Here is a 22,626-nt window from a genome sequence, read left to right as displayed (position 1 = left end):
GCTGTTATGCCTCATGATTAGAAACAAAAACAAAATGTTTTGAAGTTTTTAGAACATGTACAACACAAAATGTGTCAACACAGACACACGACATGTTCTGCCTCTCATGTCTAACATTGTATACGTATTTTGTCCTTACACCTAACGCTATTCGATAAGAATGTAAATGGAGCTCTTAATAATCCCTGCTGTAGGGTTTAGAACAATGAGAGAGCACAGGATAATGAGCTTATTTGTTATGTTACCTAGGGTACTAATTAGTATCACTTTGGCTTTTTAGCTAGCAAGCGAGTCGTTCCACCTCGAAAAGCACAAGAAAGAGGATTGACACCGACCATTTCAGATTGTTCTGAAATTGTTTCTGTTGTTGGAAATATAAGACTACAATTCATGCAACATTATTTTGTTGAAATACAATCTGATTTTCACCATCCTGATATTAATAGCTTCTGACCACAAGATGGTGCTATTCCTGCTATCAGTAAAAGTTTTCATACATTGTTAACAACTTCAATGACTAATTTATCTGAACAGGGGAGAAGAAAAAAAGAGAGCACCAAATTCCCTGAGAATATATTACATAAGATGAAGAAACACTCTTAGCCACAGCTCCATACTTCTTGTCAAACAGACAACACTTGTTGTTGTGGAGGGACTGGCGTGGGGTGAAAGTGGATGGCTTTTAACCACTTCTTTGGATTCCTCATGTCTTACACATTGTCTGAAAAAAGTTTGGTCCAAATCAGATGTTAGGTACTATAATTATTGGATATTAAATTCATCCAATAAATTAAAATGCCCAATTTGGGTGCAATCAATTAGGCTAATATCTAAGAGATGTATTATATTGCAACAAAATAATGTTTCCGGAATGTTTCTAACTACAGAAAACAACTTCAGCACAATCAGATGGTGGGTGTCATGGCTCACTGAAATGACATGGAATGACCCAAGTACAAGTTCTTGTTGGGGTAGTGGGGAAATTAAATATCATGGGCCAGCAGGTCAGTGTCCTTATCTATGATAAGGAGTGGAACATCCAGCCCTTCCTGAAGCACAGTGTGCAGAGGGAACTCAAACCAAAGCATTTGGCTGTTTCAGCGGAAACTCAGCCCTCTGCATTACAACAGAATAAAAATATTTTGAGAAGAGGGGTTGTCTACATTGCCTAGCCTTGGAGGGGGGTGGGGGGCAGCATGTGACAGTGCAGCAAGAGGTGGTGCTTTGATTTGGCAGTGCTAAGGACTGCCTCTAAACCTACCACTGGCTTTTTAATTAGCTCAGAGCAGCAAGAATGTTAAGTTTCAACTTCAAAGTAAACACTGATGAATGGACAGCAAACATAGGCTGTAGTTAAGCTTTTTAGGGATCCCCATCACAGGATGAATCTTGAGAATGTAAGGTCTCCAAAAAGAAAAGGTTTTGTCTTCAGGGGTGTGCATGAGAGACTTTTCCTATAAGATGGAAAGACAGGCAGGTAAATTAAAGTAACAAAGAGATCCAGGAGAGAAAGGGAGAAGGATTGGAGGGATGTTATGGTCAGACGGATAGGAATGACCAAACAAAAAGGCTAATCCAGCAAATGAAAAACCCCTCCCCCTTGTAAAAAAAAAAACATTTTTGTGAAGTTGTAGGACTTTAGGAGGGGAAGGTGGGGAGCGGTCACCCATGCTTCAGATCTAAAGATAGGACTGTCATCGTCAGACTCTGGAAGGCCTTTGATAGAGAGAAGGTTTATTCAAAGAGTTCCAGGTTTAAACTGCCACTGGCAGAATACCTGATATGGCTAAATCTTTTGCTTTAATAATGTGTCCTTGGAAAAATTATTCCTGGTTGTCAATATTTAAAATAACTCAAGTTACTCTGAGCAGTGATTTGCACACCAAGGGTGGTCATCAACTCAAATACAAGTGCATCTAACAGAAATCAAATAAGCCTAAAATCAAAATAAATATTGTATTGGAACTGACCCTGTATATAGCTTCTTACTTTCCCGAATGCTTCTTATTTTTCGTGTGTTTTTGTTCTACCGTATGTTATTTTTTTGTGCTACATTCATATCGATAACTGTATTGTTGGGGTTGGAGCTGGCAAAAAAAAATGCATTTCAGCGTACGAGACAAAACTTGAAAAGCCTACACTTGAATTTATGAAGACTGTCTAATTCATGTGAAATGAACTAGGAACTGAGACCGGAGTGTGGCTAAATGTAAGTTCTCAGCCACTGAAGTCAGGTGGTCCACTGTACAAAGGCAGGAATGTCACAACAACGTAAAGAAATGGCCTTGCTGTTCCACAGGAAGAGCTCATGTTTGGCCAGGCAGGCAGACAAAGGAAGTTGCAGCAGGGAATCAGATTTTTGTACGCCGGAAATTCAAGTGACCTTTGGTGAACTTGACTCGAATACAGTACAACCAAATCATAATAAAAGAGTCTAAATAAATGTGTTATCGTTCAAATACACTACTCTACTCACTACTCTCTGGGATAAATCTAGGCAGCTTGGTAAACGGCACACACAAAGCTTAGTCCTGTCTAATATAGTCACAAGACGGCGCCGAAAGAAATGGCCGCCATTTTACGGGCACCTAACCAATTGTGCTATTGTGTTCTTTTCCATGTTATTTGTTACTTACTTTGTAAATAATGTTTCTACCACCGTATCTTACGGCACAAAAAAAATGAGCTTTTGGATATCAGGACAGCGATCACTCACCTCAGATTAGACAAAGAGTTTTCCTTGAACAAACAGGAGGCACAGGATGTACTTCAGACACCGGACAAAAATCCCAGACATTGGCAAGAGAAAGAGACGCAGGTATAGAGGACACAGGGCGGGGTGCCTTGTAAGGATGCGCCAATGGCGAGTGGGAAATCTGCCCTCACTATCAGTATTACTTGCAAACGTACAATCATTGGACAATAAATTAGACAAGAAAATACTACCAACGGGACATTCAGCTGGTGGGATATACACTGCACCGGCTAGATAGAAGAGCACACTCCGGTTAAGACGAGGGGGGCAGTCTGTATATTTGTAAACAGCTGGTGCACGAAATCTAAGGAAGTCTCTAGATTTTGCTCGCCTGAAGTAGAGTATCTCATGATAAGCTGTAGACAACTCTCTTGGCAAATAGTGTGTTCATCTATCTTTTTCGTGGCTGTTTATTTACCACCACAGCCGGATGCTGGCACTAACACCGCACTGACTCAGCTGTATAAGGAAATAAGCAAACAGGAAACCACTCATCCAGAGGTGGCGCTCCTAGTGGCCGGCGACTTAAATGCAGGGAAATTTAAATCAGTTTTACAGAAATTCTATCAGCATGTTAAATGCGCAACCAGAGGGGAACAAAATCTAGATCACCTTCACTCCACACACAGAGACACGTACAAAGCTCTCTCCCCCCTCCATTTGGCAAATCTGACCATAATTCTATCCTCCTCATTCCTGATTACAAGCTAAAATTAAAAGGAGTTAGCACCAGTTGCTCGGTCTATAAAAAAATGGTCAGATGAAGCAGATGCTAAACTACAGGACCGTTTCGCGAGCACAGAATGGAATATGTTCCGAGATTCTTCCGATGGCATTGAGGAGTACACCACATCAGTCTCCGGCTTCATCAATAAGTGCATCGAGGACGTCGTCCCCACAGTACATTCCCCAACCAGAAGCCATGAACTACAGGCAACATTCGCACTGAGCTAAAGCGTAGAGCTGCTGCTTTCAAGGTGCGGGACTCGGAAGCTTATAAAAAAAATCCCGCTATGCCCTCCAACGAACCATCAAAGAGGCAAAGCACCAATACAGGACTAAGATTAAATTGTACTACATCGGCTCTGACGCTTGTCAGATGTGGCAGGGCCTGCAAAGTATTACAAACTACAAAGGGAAGCACAGATGCAAGCTGCCCAGTGACACAAGCCAAACAGACGAGCTAAACCACTTCTATGCTCACTTCGAGGCAAGCAACACTGAAGTTTGCATGAGAGCATCAGTTGTTCCAGACGACTGTGTGATCACGCTCTCTGTAGCCAACGTGAGTAAGACCGTTAAACAGGTAAACATTCACAAGGCCACAGGGCCAGATGGATTACCAGGACATGAGTTCCGGGCATGTGCTGACCAACAGGCAGGGATCTTCACTGACATTTTTAACATGTCCCTGACTGAGTCTAATACCAACATGTTTCAAGCAGACCACCACACTGCCCTTTCCGAACTTGACAAAAGGAACACCTACGTGAGAATGCTATTCATTGATTACAGCTCAGCGTTCAACACCATAGTGCCCTCAAAGCTCATCACTAAGCTAAGGATCCTGGGACTAAACACTTCCCTCTGCAACTTCCTGACCAGCTGCCCCCAAGTGGTGAGGGTAGGTAGTAACAAATCTGCCACGCTGATCCTCAACACTGGAGCCCATGAGGGGTGCGTGCTAAGTCCCCTCCTATACTCCATGTTCACCCACAACGGCATGGCCAGGCACGACTCCAACACCATCATTCAGTTTGCAGATGACAACAGTGGTAGGCCTGATCAACAACAACGACAAGACAGCCTATAGGGAGGAGGTCAGAGACCTGGCCGTGTGGTGCCAGAATAACAACCTATCCCTCAACATAATCAAGACAAATGAGATGATTGTGAACTACAGGAAAAGGAGGACCGAGCATGCCCCCACTCTCATCGGCGGGGCTGTAGTGCAGCAGGTTGAGAGCTTCAAGTTCCTTGGTGTTCACATCTCCAACTATCATGGTCCAAACACACCAAGACAGTCGTCCAATTTGTAAGTCGCTCTGGATAAGAGCGTCTGCTAAATGACTTAAATGTAATGTAAATGTGAAGATGGCACGACAAAGCCTAGTCCCCCTCAGGACACTAAAAAGATTTGGCATGGGTCCTCAGATCCAAAAAAGGTTCTACCGCTGCAACATCGAGAGCGTCACTGCCTGGCACGGCAACTGCTCGGCCTCCAACCGCAAGACACTACAGATGGTAGTGCTTATGGCCCAGTACATCACTGCCATCCAGGACCTCTATACCAGGTGGTGTTAGGGAAGGCCACCCCAGTCATAGTCTGTTCTCTCTGCTATCGCATGTCAAGCAGTAAGGGCCTGTAAGTAAGCATTTCACTGTATTCGGCGCACGTGACAAATAAACTGATTTGATACACAAAATATCAACTCGACACCTATTGTAAATACCTAACATCTATGATTAAAAACAAACCAAAAAATAGTAACATTACATTCATCACTAAAAGTGCCTATTCACTGTTACTTTGAGAACAACAGTTAGCAACTATCATGCATGCAAGAGAATATTCCCAAGATACAGTGCCTTCAGAGACTATTCAGACCCCTAGACTTTTTCCACTTTATTACCCTACAGCCTTAAACTAAAATTGATTAAATATATATTTTTTGCAGCCATCTACACACAATACACCATAACGACAAAGCAAAAGCATTTGTAGCAATTTTAGCAAATTTGCAAATCTCTGTTAAAAAACAGAAATAGCTTATTTACAAATTTTCAGACCCTTTGCTATGAGTATAAAAATTGAGCTCAGGTGCATCCTGTTTCCAGTGATCATCTTTGAGATGTTTCTACAACTTGATTGGAGTCCACCTGTGGTAAATTCAATTGATTGGACATGATTTGGAAAGGCACATATCTGTCTATAAAAGGTCCCACTCCTTCCAGTTCTCTGCTGCCAATGACTGGAACGAACTACAAAAATCTCTGAAACTGGAAACACTTATCTCCCTCACTAACTTTAAGCACCAGCTGTCAGAGCAGCTCACAGATTACTGCATCTCTACAATTTAGCCCAAACAACTACCTCTTTCCCAACTGTATTTATTTATTTTGCTCCTTTGCACCTCATTATTTTTATTTCTACTTTGCACATTCTGTATTTACTTCGCCACCATGGCCTTTTATTTGCCTTTAACCTCCCTTATCTCACCTCATTTGCTCACATTGTATATAGACTTATTTTTCTACTGTATTATTGATTGTATGTTTGTTTTACTCCGTGTTGTTGTATGTGTCGAACTGCTTTGCTTTATCTTGGCCAGGTCGCAATTGTAAATGAGAACTTGTTCTCAACTTGCCTACCTGGTTAAATAAAAGGTGAAATAAATAAATAAAAATACACACACACATACATTTGTAATAATAACAATTACAACAATACTGAATTAACAAAGAACACTTATTTTAACTTAAAAATCTATTTATAGTCTCAAAAATAATGAAGCATGTTCAATTTGGTTTAAATAATGCAAAAACAAAGTGTTGAAGAAGAAAGTAAAAGTGCAATAAGTGCCATGTAAAAAAGAAAAGCTACCGTTTAAGTTCCTTGCTAAGAACATATGAAAGCTGGTGGTTCCTTTTAACAGGAGTCGTCAATATTCCCAGTTTAGAAGTTTTAGGTTATAGGAATTATAGGACTATTTCTCTCTATAGCATTTGTATTTTATATACCTTTGACTATTGGATGTTCTTATAGGCACTATAGTATTGCCAGCCGAATCGCGGGAGTTGATAGCGCTGTGCTTCAAGCATTGTGAAGAGCTGCTGGCAAAACGCAGGAAAGTGCTGTTTGAATGAATGCTTACGAGCCGGCTGCTGCCTACCACCTCTCAGACTGCTCTATCAAATCATAGACTTAATATAATAACACACAGAAATACGTGCCTTAGTTCATTAATATGGTCCAATCCGGAAACTATCATTTTGAAAACAAAGTGTTTATTCTTTCAGTGAAATACGGAACCATTCTGTATTTTATCTAACAGGTAGCATCCATAAGTCAAAATATTGCAGTTACATTGCACAACCTTCAATGTCATAATTACATAAAATTCTGGCAAATTAATTACGGTCTTTGTTAGTAAGAAGTCTTCACACAGTTCGCAACGAGCCAGGCGGCCCAAACTGCTACATATACCCTGACTCCGCTTGCACAGAACGCAAGAGAAGTGACACAATTTCCCTCATTAATAATGCCTGCTAAGATTAATTTATTTTAACTAAATATGCAGGTTTAAAAATATATACAGTGCCTTGCGAAAGTATTCGCCCCCTTGAACTTTGCGACCTTTTGCCACATTTCAGGCTTCAAACATAAAGATATAAAACTGTATTTTTTTGTGAAGAATCAACAACAAGTGGGACACAATCATGAAGTGGAACGACATTTATTGGATATTTCAAACTTGTTTAACAAATCAAAAACTGAAAAATTGGGCGTGCAAAATTATTCAGCCCTTTTACTTTCAGCGCAGCAAACTCTCTCCAGAAGTTCAGTGAGGATCTCTGAATGTTCCAATGTTGACCAAAATGACTAATGATGATAAATACAATCCACCTGTGTGTAATCAATTCTCCGTATAAATGCACCTGCACTGTGATGCTCTCTGCGCTTTTAACTGACCTCTGAGACTATCATGAAGAACAAGGAACACACCAGGCAGGTCCGAGATACTGTTGTGAAGAAGTTTAAAGCCGGATTTGGATACAAAAAGATTTCCCAAGCTTTAAACATCCCAAGGAGCACTGTGCAAGCGATAATATTGAAATGGAAGGAGTATCAGACCACTGCAAATCTACCAAGACCTGGCCGTCCCTCTAAACTTTCAGCTCATACAAGGAGAAGACTGATCAGAGATGCAGCCAAGAGGCCCATGATCACTCTGGATGAACTGCAGAGATCTACAGCTGAGGTGGGAGACTCTGTCCATAGGACAACAATCAGTCGTATATTGCACAAATCTGGCCTTTATGGAAGAGTGGCAAGAAGAAAGCCATTTCTTAAAGATATCCATAAAAAGTGTTGTTTAAAGTTTGCCACAAGCCACCTGGGAGACACACCAAACATGTGGAAGAAGGTGCTCTGGTCAGATGAAACCAAAATTGAACTTTTTGGCAACAATGCAAAACGTTATGTTTGGCGTAAAAGCAACACACCATCCCCACTGTCAAACATGGTGGTGGCAGCATCATGGTTTGGGCCTGCTTTTCTTCAGCAGGGACAGGGAAGATGGTTAAAATTGATGGGAAGATGGATGGAGCCAAATATAGGACCATTCTGGAAGAAAACCTGATGGAGTCCGCAAAAGACCTGGACTGGGACGGAGATTTGTCTTCCAACAAGACAATGATCCAAAACATAAAGCAAAATCTACAATGGAATGGTTCAAAAATAAACATATCCAGGTGTTAGAATGGCCAAGTAAAAGTCCAGACCTGAATCCAATCGAGAATCTGTGGAAAGAACTGAAAACTGCTGTTCAAATGCTCTCCATCCAACCTCACTGAGCTCGAGCTGTTTTGCAAGGAGGAATGGGAAACTGATAGAGACATACCCCAAGCGACTTACAGCTGTAATCGCAGCAAAAGGTGGCGCTACAAAGTATTAACTTAAGGGGGTTGAATAATTTTGCACGCCCAATTTTTCAGTTTTTGATTTGTTAAAAAAGTTTAAAATATCCAATAAATGTCATTCCACTTCATGATTGTGTCCCACTTGTTGTTGATTCTTCACAAAAAAAAATAAAGATATAAAACTGTATGTTTGAAGCCTGAAATGTGGCAAAAGGTCGCAAAATTCAAGGGGGCCGAATACTTTCGCAAGGCACTGTACTTGTGTATTGATTTTAAGAAAGGCATTGATGTTTATGGTTAAGTACATGGGTGCAATGACGGTGCTTTTTTTGTGAATGCGCTTCTTAAAATCATCACCCGTCACCCGGCGAAGTAGGCTGTGATTAAATGATAAATTAACAGGCACCGCATTGATTATTTGCAACGCAGGAAAAGCTGGTCTAACTAGTAATATCATCAACCATGTGTAGTTAACTAGTGATTATGTTAAACAATTGATTGTTTTTTTTACAAGATAAGTTTAATGCTAGCTAGCAGCTTACCTTGGCTCCTTGCTGCACTCGCTAAACGGGTGGTCAGCCTGCCGCAGAGTCTCCTCATGGAGTGCAATGTAAACGGCGTCCAAAAATGCAGATTACTGATTGTTATGAATACTAGAGTTCGACCGATTTAAAGTTGAGTGGACAGACAGAAGCCACACCTCAGTAAAAGACATGACAGCCCGCTTGGAGTTTGCCAAATGGCACCTAAAGACTCTCAAACCATGAGAAACGCTCAGGACCTCAGACTGGGGCGAAGGTTCACCTTCCAACAGGACAACCACCCTAAACACAGAGCCAAGACAAAGCAGGAGTGGCTTCGGGACAAGTCTCTGAATGTCCTTGAGTAGCCCAGCCAGAGCCCAGACTTGATCATCTCTGGAGAGACCTGAAAATAGCTTTGCAGCATAGCTCCCCATCCAACCTGAGAGCTTGAGAGGATCTACAGAGAAGAATGGGATAAACTCCCCAAATACAGGTGTGACAACTTGTAGTGTCATACCCAAGAAGAATTGATGCTGTAATCACTGCCAAAGGTGCTTCAACAAAGTACTGAATAAAGTGTCAATACTTTTGCAAACATTTTTTCAATACTTTTTGCTTTGTCATTATTGGTTAGTGTGTAGATTGATGGGGGGGATTTAATACGCTTTAGAATAAGGCTGTAACATAATGAAATGTGGAAAAGGTCAAGGGGTCTGGAATACTTTCCAAAGGCACTGTATTCCATGATAATTTCCAGCTATTTACATTCTATTGCATTTTTTTTTGCCTCTGCTGTGTTTGAAGAACAAAAAGTGGTGAAATACCATATGAACCTGACTGTCACATGAATCCTCCACATGCATGTGAAAACAGCTGTACTTAGACTGGTAATTTAATGGGTAATAGCAGCAGGATCAGTTACTCACTATAATACCTCCATGCAGTTCTTCGAAGTCTCTGAACCATTTGTGGAAAATAAGACACTAATTTCCGATGTTTAAAAAAAAATGTAAAAATACATTTTACGGGTCTATTCAACATCCTCTCTATAAACATGTGTCCTGTGGCTGAAAGAAATGGCTGGGTGAGTCCCTAAAGTCCAATAGGACATGTTTCTTCACATTTCAAAACGTTCTCCCCCACGATAAAATCGGGAAAGGGACTGTGGATTTGTTTCTGTTCGGTCGTCAAATGTGATCTCAGACAGTTCTGAGCTTATTTTGACGAAACTTGGGTGAATTATGAGTCTTGCCAGAGAGATCCTGCATTTACAAAATAACAGATTGGGCCAAAGCATGAGCTATAGTAATTAACTGAAATATGTTGGTCACGTGATCTCAATTGGCCCAAGGGGGGGCCCTGCATCATTCGTAGTGGACAAACTGTTTACTGTTGCTTTGTTTTATAAGTCACAATACAATATAGGCCTACTGAAAACTGTATAGAGAGGGGAAAAGAGTAACAGTGAGTGCAATCCTTTCAGCTCTTCAAATTTACCTCATGGTCCATCTTATTGCAAAACAACTGATTAAAACAAACCTGTGCACATAAACCCACAGAGCTTCATTACTGGGATATGTACAGTAGATTGGGTTTCGGAGCTTATTGGCTCTTTGCCACTTAATCATTTGCATCCTTTGTTAAACGTATCTACGCCTTTTCTAATCCTAAATGTTATTCAGACACACATTTGTGATCATCAGAAAAACCTAGAGCAGAGATCATCAACTCCACTGCATGAAGAACATATATAATATTTCACTAAAATAATAATTTCAAACCTTGCTTACATGTGTATACAATCACATATCTCTATTATGCGTGGGAATACTTTGGAACATATTTCCAAAAATAAAATAATTTGGAGCTGATTTGCTGGTGTTTTTAAAGTTTATTTTTGTTATTGTTTTTTTTGGTCAGAAAACATGGGGGGGTCAAATAAATAAAATAAAAAATTGAAAATCACCCATGGGATGCCAGTTGAGGAACCCTGACCCAGGGCGTTAGAAATACAAGGTTCCCACGCTGAGATCATTCCTTCACCAGCAAAACAATAGGTTCTAACCAGGATGACGTCTCGTCCCCACTGCACTTTCAGATTGGTATAATTTGCAACAGCTGGACTATCTTGAATGTCCTTCATAGCGTTTGGGAAAGCCTATAAAAGAACATGACGAGAGTCCACAGGGGCCAGAGAAATACTCCTCCTGGCTTTCCCACACTGCTGTGCACCATCTCATCTCTGAGACAGACGAACCGCTTCCTGTGTGCTAGTGACCAAAGCTATAGCCATTAACCCCCTCCCAGATCACAGGAGCATCCAAGAACAGGATTCACATACTGAGAAAGACATATATTACATTTGAATATATATATATATATATATATCCCTTTGTTCTGTTAATGTGATAAGTTATGGTGGAGAGTTTTTCATATCCTGATACTGAATGCTTTCAGATGGATGTAGGCCTACACAGGACAGAACATACAAAGAGTTGAAGCACAACTTCAGGAGCAAAAGATTTGGTCAGTACCTGTACATTGAAAGCAATCTTGTAACGGTACAGCATTAACCTATGAAGAACACAAGAATGCATGCCTTTTTTTAAACGTGCCACAATCAAACCAAAGTCACTATCTTGGGTCAATAAGGTACTTTATGTTTGTTATGTGGACAATAGGCAGAACTATTCATATCCTGCAGGTGTTCACTACACGTTCATAAGAGTACAGCATTGTTAAAAGATTGTTCAGCTTGCTTCGTTTGTTTCACTTTACTACACTATGGTGTTGCCTCTTGGAATAATAGTTGTAACCAACCTTGGCAACCATGTGTGCACTGTTAATAGCCTAAAGAGGGCGAGTACATGCTATTTAGGAAAATGATTCCTATTTAAGGACTTTAAGAAATGCCTTTTAAAAAAGTACATTTGAAACAATAACCTCAAGGGGACGTCTGCCTCATTGTTCACATTCTTTATAGACACTGACATTTCAGGGAATAGATGAAGAAAATTCCACTCAGATTGGCACATCATAAATATTAATCTCTCTTTAACATTTAGGGTAAACTGCGGAACACAAATTTGTTATTTGTTAATTTGTTAACATGAACACTCCTGAACTTGCAAATCAGAAATGTGAGACCAGCCTCCTTATTTCTATGGCGTCATCATCATGTATTTGAGGGCTAGGCATTCAAGAGTGGAGGACACTACTAGAAAGGCTGTCGAGTTCAATTTGAACATCTGCCTATTTGCTACATAACAGATCATTACATCTTTTCTCCTTTTTATACTGAACAAAAATATAAATTCAACAATTTAAGATTTTACTGAGTTACAGTTCATACAAGGAAATCAGTCAATTGAAATAAGTTTCATTAGTCCATAATATATGGATTTCACATGACTGGGAGTACATTTATGCATCAGTTGGTCACAGATACCTTAAAATGGGTAGGGACGTGGATCAGAAAACCAGTCAGTGTCTGGTGTGACCATCACTTGCCTCATGCAGTGTGACACATCTCCTTCACAGGCTGTCGATTGTGGCCTGTGGAATGTGGTCCCACTCCTCTTTAATGGCTGTGCTGGATATTGGCGGGAACTGAAACACGCTGTCGTACACGTCGATCCAGAGCATCACAAACATGCTCAATGGGTGACATGTCTGGTGAGTATGCAAGTTATGGAAGAACTGGGACATTTTCAGCTTCCAGAAATTGCGTACAGATCCTTGCATTATCATGCTGAAACATGAGGTGACGGCAGCAGATGACTGACATGACAGTGGGCCTCAGGATCTCATCACGTTACATCTGTGCATTCATATTGCAATTGATGAAATGCAATTGTATTCGTTGTCTGTAATTTATGTTGGCCCATACTATAATCCCATGGGGCATTCTGTTCATAACTTTAACATCAGCAAAAGGCTCACCCACACGCCATACACGTGGTCCGCGGTTGTGAGGCCGGTTGGACATACTGCCAAATTCTTTAAAACAACAGCGGCCTATGGTAGAGAAATTAACATGAAGTTATCTGGCAACAGCTTGTGGACATTCAGTCAGCATGCTAATTGCACGCTGCCTCAAACCTTGAGACATCTGTAGCATTGTTTTGTGTAGCCTTGTGCTGTGTGACAAACTGCATATTTTACAGTGGCCATATACTGACCCCAGCACAAAGTACACCTGGGTCATGATCATGCATTTTAATCAGTTTCTTGATATGCCACACCTGTCAGGTGGATGGATTATCTTGGCAAAGGAGAAAAGCTCATTAACAGGGATGTAAACAAATTAGTTCACAATATTTTAGAGAAATAAGCTTTTTGTTCATATGGAAAATTTCAGTGATCTTTTATTTTAGCTCATGAAACATGAGCTTATATTTTTGTTCAGTATACCTTCTGCTCTCTTACTTCTTTCCTAATTCTACCTCTACCTGCTACCAGCCCCACATCTTCAACCTCTAGTTAAATGTCTGGTGTGTTATCAAGTCGGGACATGCCTTCTTCCTGCCCAAACTAGCCCTTCAAAAGCATATAGACATGCATGTCATCAAAGCCTTGAATAGATAAAAAAAAGCTTAAATCTTAACAAAAATCTGGTAATTTAACCTGTGCTTTTATCTTAAGTGACTTACCATTAACACACATACAGTGGGATTACAAAAGTACTTAGTCAGCCACCAATTGTGCAAGTTCTCCCACTTAAAAAGATGAGGCCTGTAATTGTCATCATAGGTACACTTCAACTATGACAGACAAAATTAGTAAAAAAATCCAGAAAAATCACATTGTAGGATTTTCAATGAATTTATTTGCAAATTATGGTAAAAAAAATAAGTATTTGGTCAATAACAAAAGTTTCTCAATACTTTGTTAGGAGGTTTTCACTCAAAATCTCACGATACATGGCCCCATTCATTCTTTCCTGTACACGGATCAGTCGTCCTGGTCCCTTTGCAGAAAAACAGCCCCAAAGCATGATGTTTCCACCCCCATGCTTCACAGTAGGTATGGTGTTCTTTGGATGCAACTCAGCATTCTTTGTCCTCCAAACACAACGAGTTGAGTTTTTACCAAAAGGATCTATTTTGGTTTCATCTGACCATATGACATTCTCCCAATCTTCTTCTGGATCATCCAAATGCTCTCTAGCAAACTTCAGAAGGGCCTGAACATGTACTGGCTTAAGCAGGGGGACACGTCTGGCACTGCAGGATTTGAGTCCCTGGCGGCATAGTGTGTTACTGATGGTAGGCTTTATTGCTTTGGTCCCAGCTCTCTGCAGGTCATTCACTAGGTCCCCCCGTGTGGTTCTGGGATTTTTGCTCACCGTTCTTGTGATCATTTTGACCCCACGGGGTGAGATCTTACATGGAGCCCCAAATCGAGGGAGATTATCAGTGGTCTTGTATGTCTTCCATTTCCTAATAATTGCTCCCACAGTTGATTTCTTCAAACCAAGCTGATTACCTATTGCAGATTCAGTCTTCCAAGCCTGGTGCAGGTCTACAATTTTGTTTCTGGTGTCCTTTGACAGCTCTTTGGTCTTGGCCATAGTGGAGTTTGTAGTGTGACTGTTTGAGGTTGTGGACAAGTGTCTTTTATACTGATAACAAGTTCAAACAGGTGCCATTAATACAGGTAACGAGTGGGGGACAGAGGAGCCTCTAAAAGAAGAAGTTACAGGTCTGTGAGAGCCAGAAATCTTGCTTGTTTGTAGGTGACCAAATACTTATTTTCCACCATAATTTGCAAATAAATTCATTAAAAATCCTACAATGTTATTTTCTGGATTTCTTTTCTCATTTTGTCTGTCATAGTTTAAGTGTACCTATGATGAAAATTACAGGCCTCTCATGTTTTTAAGTGGGAGAACTTGCACAATTGGTGGCTGCCAAAATACTTTTTTGCCCCACTGTAAATTCAGCCTATGTGGAAATTAAACCACAAACTGCTTGAAGTTGCTGGTATTGTGGTTGAACCAATTGAGCCACCTGGACCAATTATTCTCTGGAGAATAAGATCAAACGCATGCCTACACAAGCATAATTGTGAATTAAAATATTTTTTGGACTTCAAGTCAACTAGCTACAACCAAACTTGGAGTGAAGTCAATGTTTCCTTCAAACAAAGGTTGGCAAACAAAATGTAAACAGAGGGCTGCCTAACTTAAAAAGAGGAAGACAGGCCAGCCACCTCTACAATTGTGGCTTTGAGTGGCTGACAAGCAGAATAGATGCAAGAGCATTCTTTCCCATTCCTTCAGAATCACGTCCTCCACAATATGGTTTTGCTTGGTTGGCAGAAATTCAGTGATTTGCGTAATGTGAACAATCTAATCAGTGAACTCATGACTATAGAGTGATAATGGGAAACAAGCAGAGGTCACTTCATGCCAAGAGTGCCAGCCTTGAGGGCTCTTGTGAGGTAATGTATTAATAGGACTAAGTCAAAAATAAAATTATATTAAAAGCTCAATGTTGCCAACAAATCAATGCAGGAAATATGTTGAGAGAATACGATTGTACAGAAATGTTTCACTTTTTCCCCCCACATACTGCTTCACGTTTATTAATATCAACAACTTAATACGCTTGAAAGGCATGTTAGATAACAGTAGTGTCCTTGCCATTTCTAGCAAGCATACTAATAATACATCAGTAAGACAGTATCAACAATCCTAAATGTTAGGGCTCATTGAACCAGGAGTTTAGGTAATACCAATAGTCAATAGGAATTGTAATCTTGAGTGCTTCTTCACAAAGGGAACAGTGACATTTTACAGAGCTTAATCTAATCTCCCTCGTTGTGCATTAAATAGATACTACTATCACACGGAACAGAGCAAGTGTTTAAAACAAATTAAAATACTACCTTTAATTGTTGGACATAAAAGGTCTAAAAACACCAGCAAATCAACTCCAAGGGATTAGAATTTTGAAAATCTGTTTCAAAGTAGCCCCACACATAAGAGAGAGATGTGTGATTGTATACAGACAGAAGCAATGTTTGAAATTATGTTTTAGTTTAATATGATATCTGTGTAGGATTTATGTGGACAATTTTCACTCTAAAAATGATTTGTAATTGACCATCCACAAAAAAAATTGCGGCTGAATCAAGTTGTTCATCTCTGGCCTTGTGGTGTATTTATACTGAAGTGTATTGTGCTTGGACTGTGGAACGTGTCGTCCGACAAAACAATACGTTGTTTCAAAACTTTTTTAAAAAAAGTTAAGAATAATTATAATGAACTAGACAAAGTGCAGTTTACACCAACTTTGTGTCCACTTATTGAATAGGCGACTACAGCCTCCACCAGTTGATCAAAGTTTGCTACCTTCGGTTACAAAGACGCTATAACGAGACCTATGACTAAACCGCTCAGGAATGTCTGTAACTATTTAAAAACAGTAGTGTTGGGTTTACAGACCAAAACACTACTCATAAATATCTTATGTAAAGTTTATTCTGAAAAAATCTCTGGAAAAGCCTTCGAAATATTCCCTTTCCAATCATAAACCCGAATCATTTTTTTTCTCTCTCAGTACATTGGCTTGAAACGTTAAATGGGTCTTCTCCACAACATGATGTGACCGCCACTCAATAAACGTATGTCTGGTTTCATCGTGCATTCACCTGGCATGCATTACAAAATCCCTACAATACCCATTATACACAGATAGAGCTAGAGAAACACCCCATCTTCTAAGGCTAGAACTTTTAGCTGTGAAACTAACTTTTGGCGCGGCAGTTTGCGTAAATCACGTTGTACAAAAGCAGAACTAATTATCAGAAATATATTCCTGTCTAAATGTAAGGCACCGAGAGCATGATCACTATTTTTTTTAAATTCTGAACATACAAAATGACAGGTAAATATCTATTTTATGAATAAATGAGTAACTTTCATAACTGTCTCATGCCTACCACAAAAAAAAAACGAAGCAGTCAGAGTGATTGCCAGGCGTTATTTGAAACATTGTTACAAATCTCAGCTCGTCAGCTAGGATTTGTTTTCAAATTGCAACTTTGTAACAAACTCTATTATGTTCGTGGTTTATGATTGACAGTGACTTGTTTCAAAATCAATCTCTTCTCAGACTTAAATCCTCACCACCTAATCGGTATGCAGATGAAAAGGTGAATTGTGCTGTTATAGTAGCTAAAAAACATGATGCATTTTTTCATGTGTTTTAAACATAATCAAACAACACTTACCAAGATGAAGAGTTAGATTGATTGAGTTTGGATACTGGATGCCCGCTAACATAGTCTGACTTTGCCACCAGGTGGTGTCCTGTTGATTGTTGTAATCGGTGAGGTACACAGCACTGTGATGTTGTCTCCGATCCCTGGCATCGCAGATGTGGCACGACTTGGTGACCCCCGTAACGCCGGTTTGTACACAGTATTCTTCTGGGGGAGAGCCACAAGTATTGGTAGCTACCACAGTGACATTGAAAGCAGCGTTGACAAACTCTGGCATGCATCGCTGAGGCCGACTCGAATCATCAGTGCATTCATCCATAGCACTGTGGCTACATATAGCCAAACAGGTCAATGAAAACACAACTTGAATAAACCAACGCATTCTCAGCCCGTCTAAAGCAAAAGTTTAAAACTTTAGCTACAGCTACACGAATCCCTCTACACCTTCGAACTTTTATATTTATAAAACAAGTAAAACCATGCGTTAAACTCTTTCAATATCTTGTCTTTTACAAATGAGTTTTTTTTTTTCGAATTCTCCTCCTTGCACTCGCGCACCCTTCTTTCTGTTTCCCAGACTCCCACGGTTTCAGTGCTTTGTGTCCACCGCCATAGATAAACTTCAGAAGGGAAAAAAACTATATCCGACTACACCCTAGCAGCTACTGCGCAAGTCACGAAAAAAACTACGTTGACTTCCGTATGGCGGATGCTTTGATGAGGTACGAATGGATGCGGCCCAGAGGATGGACAGAAGTGGGCGTAATACCATACAATTATTATAGACACCCCCTCTATGTTAGTTTTGCACCCTGGACTGTGGTAATAGTCTGCCAGAAACGCAAAGCCGAACAAGAAGAGTAAACACGTCAATATAGCACAATAGACAAACAAAACGTTTTTCAATGCCTTGTAGTGGGTAAGAGTATTTCTTTGTTGCGACTAAAATGTCAACCAGTGGCGAAATCCCCTAACAATGATCTCAAACTGTGTTAATAATACAAAATTAAATTAAACACAGACTACCCTTTGCTAATCAGGAAACTGTTGGGTATGTTGTGGTTGACTGTCATTACAATTGCTTTACAAAACCTTGTAAATTATAATTATTAAAATTGTAATTATTATGCCTCAACTTTGAATTCTTAAAAGTCTAAGCCATGGTGGGGGGGATTTAGGTATTTGATTTTGAATTTTAGGTACAAAAAAATAACAAAATCATTTCATAAAATATTGAATTTGGCCTTGAATAACATGTTCATAAATGGCAAAATAGACAGTCAAAAAATGAATGATAAGAAACAAGGTTTTGAAGTGTCTGTCCTATATCTAGGATAAAAGAACGCTCAAAAAATGTTTATTTTTAAACATATTTAACCCCTATTTTGGGTAGGCACAACACAACCATACTTCTATACATTTTTTGAAAACCGGTACTGGTTACCTTCAGATGAGTCCCATGACACGTGTGGGGGTCTTGAGCAAAACAGAGAACAACATTATGTTTGTCAGAATCTCCCCTTTCCACAGTGGGGTCACATTAGCTTGTAGCCCAAACGGTTCAGACGCTACAAACAGAAGTTGGCAAATCAACAGCACCGACCTCTGACGAGTCCCCTCTGAAGACTCCACTTGTGGGAGACGACCATCGTGTTCGTGAGAGTCTCCCCTTTCCATAGAGTGGTCATAATAGATGTCCGTCAAACCTTTTGGACGCTGCAGACGTTTTCATGAGAACATTTTTGGGATGTCCCATGGTCTGACAAATGCCCCATTACACCTTTCACCGCAGATGCGGGAATACAACAAACTGCAACATAGGCTGATGTGATGGATTGAGATGCAAAAAACCACAGATATTTCGAGCTAAAACAGACAGATTGTTAAAGGGATTTTTTATCATGTTACTTACAGTTGACGTCAGAAGTCAACATACACTTAGGCTGGAGTCATTGAATCTCGTTTTTCAACCACTCCACAAATTTCTTGTTAACAAACTATAGATTTGGCAAGTCGGTTAGGACATCTCCTTTGTGCATGACACAAGTAATTTTTCCAACAATTGTTTACAGACAGATTATTTCACTTATAACTCACTGTATCACAAGTCCAGTGGGTCAGAAGTGTACATATACTAAGTTAACTGTGCCTTTAAACAGCTTGGAAAATTCCAGAAAATTATGTCATGGCTTTAGAAGCTTCTAATAGGCTAATTGACATCATTTGAGTCAATATGAAGTGTACCTGTGGATGTATTTCAAGGCCTACCTTCAAACTCAGTGCCTCTTTGCTTGACATTATGGGAAAATGAAAAGAAATCAGCCAAGACCTCAGAAAAAAAAGTTGTAGACCTCCACACGTCTGGTTCATCCTTGGGAGCAATTTCCAAATGCCTGAAGGTACCACATTCATCTGCACAAACAATAGTATGCAAGTATAAACACCATGTGACCACGCAGCAGTCATTCCGCTCAGGACGGAGATGCTTTCTGTCTCCTAGAGATGAACGTACTTTGGTGCGAAAAGTGCAAATCAATCCCAAAACAACAACCAAGGACCTTGTGAAGATGCTGGAGGAAACGTGTACAAAAGTATCTATATCCACAGTGAAAAGAGTCCTATATCGACATAACCTGAAAGGCCGCTCAGCAAGGAAGAAGCCACTGCTCCAAAACCGCCATAAAAAAGCCAGACCACGGTTTGCAACTGCACATGGGGACAAATGTCATACTTTTTGGAGAACTGTCCTCTGGTCTGATGAAACACAAATAGAACTGTTTGGCCATAATGACCATTGTTATGTTTGGAGGAAAAAGGGGATGGCTTGCAAGCCAAAGAACACCATCCCAACCGTGAAACAAGGGGGTGGCAGTGTCATGTTGTGGGGGTGTTTTGCTGCAGGAGGGACTGGTGCACTTCACAAAATAGATAGCATCGTGAGGTAGGAAAATTGTGGATATATTGAAGCAACAACTCAAGACATCAGTCAAGAAGTTAAAGCTTGGTCGCAAATGGGTCTTCCAAATGAACAATGACCCCAAGCATACTCACAAAGTTGTTGCAAAATGGCTTAAGGACAGAAAGTCAAGGTATTGGAGGGGCCATCACAAACCCTGACCTCAATCCCATAGAAAATGTGTGGGCAGAACTGAAAAAGCATGTGCGAGCTAGGAGGCCTACAAACCTGACTCAGTTACACCAGCTCTGTGAGGAGTAATGGGCCAAAATTCACCCGACCTATTGTGGGAAGCTTGTGGAAGGATACCTGCAACGTTTGAGCCAAGATAAACCATTTAAAGGCAATGCTACCAAATACTAATTGAGTGTATGTAAACTTCTCACCCACTGGGAATGTGATGAAAGAAATAAAAGCTGAAATATATTAATCTCTACTATTATTCTGATATTTCACATTCTTAAACTAAAGTGGTGATCCTAACTGACCTAAGACAGGGAAATTTTTACTAGGACTAAATGTCAGGAATTGTGAAATACTGAGTTCTAATGTATTTGGCTAAGATGTATGTAAACTTCCGACTTCAAGTGTAGATTGACGCATCGGTGCTTCAATCGACTCTAGGAAGTTTTAACTAAATGCAATCTATTAGCTTCTAAAATGCAAGTAGATACAGTACCAGTCATTCCAGGGTTTTTTACTATTTTCTACATTGTAGAATAGTATTGAAGACATCAAAAAACTATGAAATAACACATATGGAATCATTTAGTACCCCAAAAAGTGTTAAACAAATCAAAATATATTTTATATTTGAGATTCTTCAACGTAGCCACACTTTGCCTTGACAGATTTGCACACTCTTGGCATTCTCTCAAACTGAGATTGGACTATATGTGAAAACATCATTGGCAGTGTGACGCAGAGGCAAAAACAAAATCCAGAGCTGCACATTAAAACCTACATTTGTGATTGAAACCAATCGAAGTCTAGTAAAGAAATCCCATAAGCTCGAGCTAAACAGGAGGGTTGTTGTCCTGCCTAAGTAATGGAAGGGGAAAACTGAACCAAAGTAATGTTGCTGTGCTGTAGGGTCAGGGAGCAAGGTTAAATATACTCTGCTCGGCAAGAGTCTGGTATGACATACCAAGAATAGAAGTTTAGATGTAGTCACCAGTACTTTAGGTAGTTGTACCACCACAGTGTACAATTTCACTATGGCTATCAGATGGAGACTAGAAATTTAAGGGGGTATGCGTATGCTATATTTCAACACCCTGTGACCCCTGGCTAACTCAGAATACAGCAATGTGAAAATATATTATGTCAAATGATATTGACATTGTTCCTGATATTTTATGAAAATAAATATGAATTAAAGTTGCAATTTCTGTCACATACATTAACCACTGCACCACACAACACAATGATAGTCAATTTACATAATCACAACTTTAGTCAACGGCAAAAGTTATAATTGATGCTCTTATTGCTCTGGGTAATCAAAAGACCTCCCAGGCTACATTTACAGTCAATAACACAGCAATATGAACACATTAAATCAATCAAACGGTTCACTGTAGCTGAGTAAGTGTTGGGTTAAGTTTGGAATTCAAGTAGTTTGGGGTACTGAGAGTTCCCTTTTTTTCACTGTTGCATGGCCCTCTACTATTCTTTCATTAAATGCTGACTAATTATATAAATTCTAAAATTAACCTATAAGTTGCATGATCAGCCAATGAAACAAAGTAGCCTGGAAAGTGTTACATTAGCTATTGAGAGTGCCATTTATTTATGCTCCAGCACTGATTGCAAACTAGGCTATCATGATGTCAATATAAATATAAAAGAACAGTGTGAGTCATTTAAAATCTATTGTTGGAGAGGTTCACTCACTGTGTATTACGGCTACTAGCAAAAATAATTTGGGCCTGGTCTACAATTTATTATAAGCCACGGAGTTTGAGTCCTGGATGCTGATTGATACTCCTTTCTGATTGACTTGATGGGCATTCTAGAGCGTACATTATTCCCCTATAATGCACAGTATATTTCCACGGTATTATTCAATGGCTGTAGTTCATTTTTACATGTTTTGTTTGAGCTGCTTTTGAAAGCAAAAGTCTAATTGAAAACAGCTAGGACTTATGGTTTGGTTAGCTAAACTAGCAAGTATGTTTGTTTGTTTACTACCGCAACTACTGTAGCTATCTAGCCAGTAAACTTGTCAGCTAGTCACTTCAGTGGATGTTGAACACATTTCTAGTGGCAAATGTGTTAAATTATTGCCATGGTATAAAAGATACTACACCTCCTCAGGCCTTATTGCTTAAATATACCCTGTTTTTCAAGGTGAAAATAGACAACAGTGTTAAAGGGTGCACAGGCTTGTGTTCTTTTTATTTGATTTATTTGAACCTTTATTTAACTAGGCAAGTCAGTTAAGAACAAATTCTTATTTACAATGATGGCCTACCCCGGCCAAACCCTAACCTGGACGACACTGGGCCAATTGTGCG

The 22,626-nt window shown here is 39.8% G+C and overlaps 1 protein-coding gene across 1 annotated transcript in view; it reads right to left on the bottom strand.

Annotated features, from left to right (window-relative positions):
* Positions 1 to 17,829, bottom strand: part of LOC135514304 (laminin subunit gamma-1-like) — a 75,383-nt gene extending 57,554 nt beyond the window's left edge. The window contains exon 1 of the mRNA XM_064937696.1: positions 17,161 to 17,829. Coding sequence (XP_064793768.1) covers positions 17,161 to 17,533 — 373 coding nt within the window. The 5' untranslated portion in view covers positions 17,534 to 17,829. The remainder of the gene's footprint in view (positions 1 to 17,160) is intronic.
* Positions 17,830 to 22,626: the final 4,797 nt, after the last annotated feature.

Source organism: Oncorhynchus masou, chromosome 3, assembly GCF_036934945.1.
Source record: "Oncorhynchus masou masou isolate Uvic2021 chromosome 3, UVic_Omas_1.1, whole genome shotgun sequence".
In the NCBI taxonomy this organism is placed as follows: domain Eukaryota; kingdom Metazoa; phylum Chordata; class Actinopteri; order Salmoniformes; family Salmonidae; genus Oncorhynchus; species Oncorhynchus masou.
This window is presented reverse-complemented; position numbering and strand designations above follow the sequence as displayed.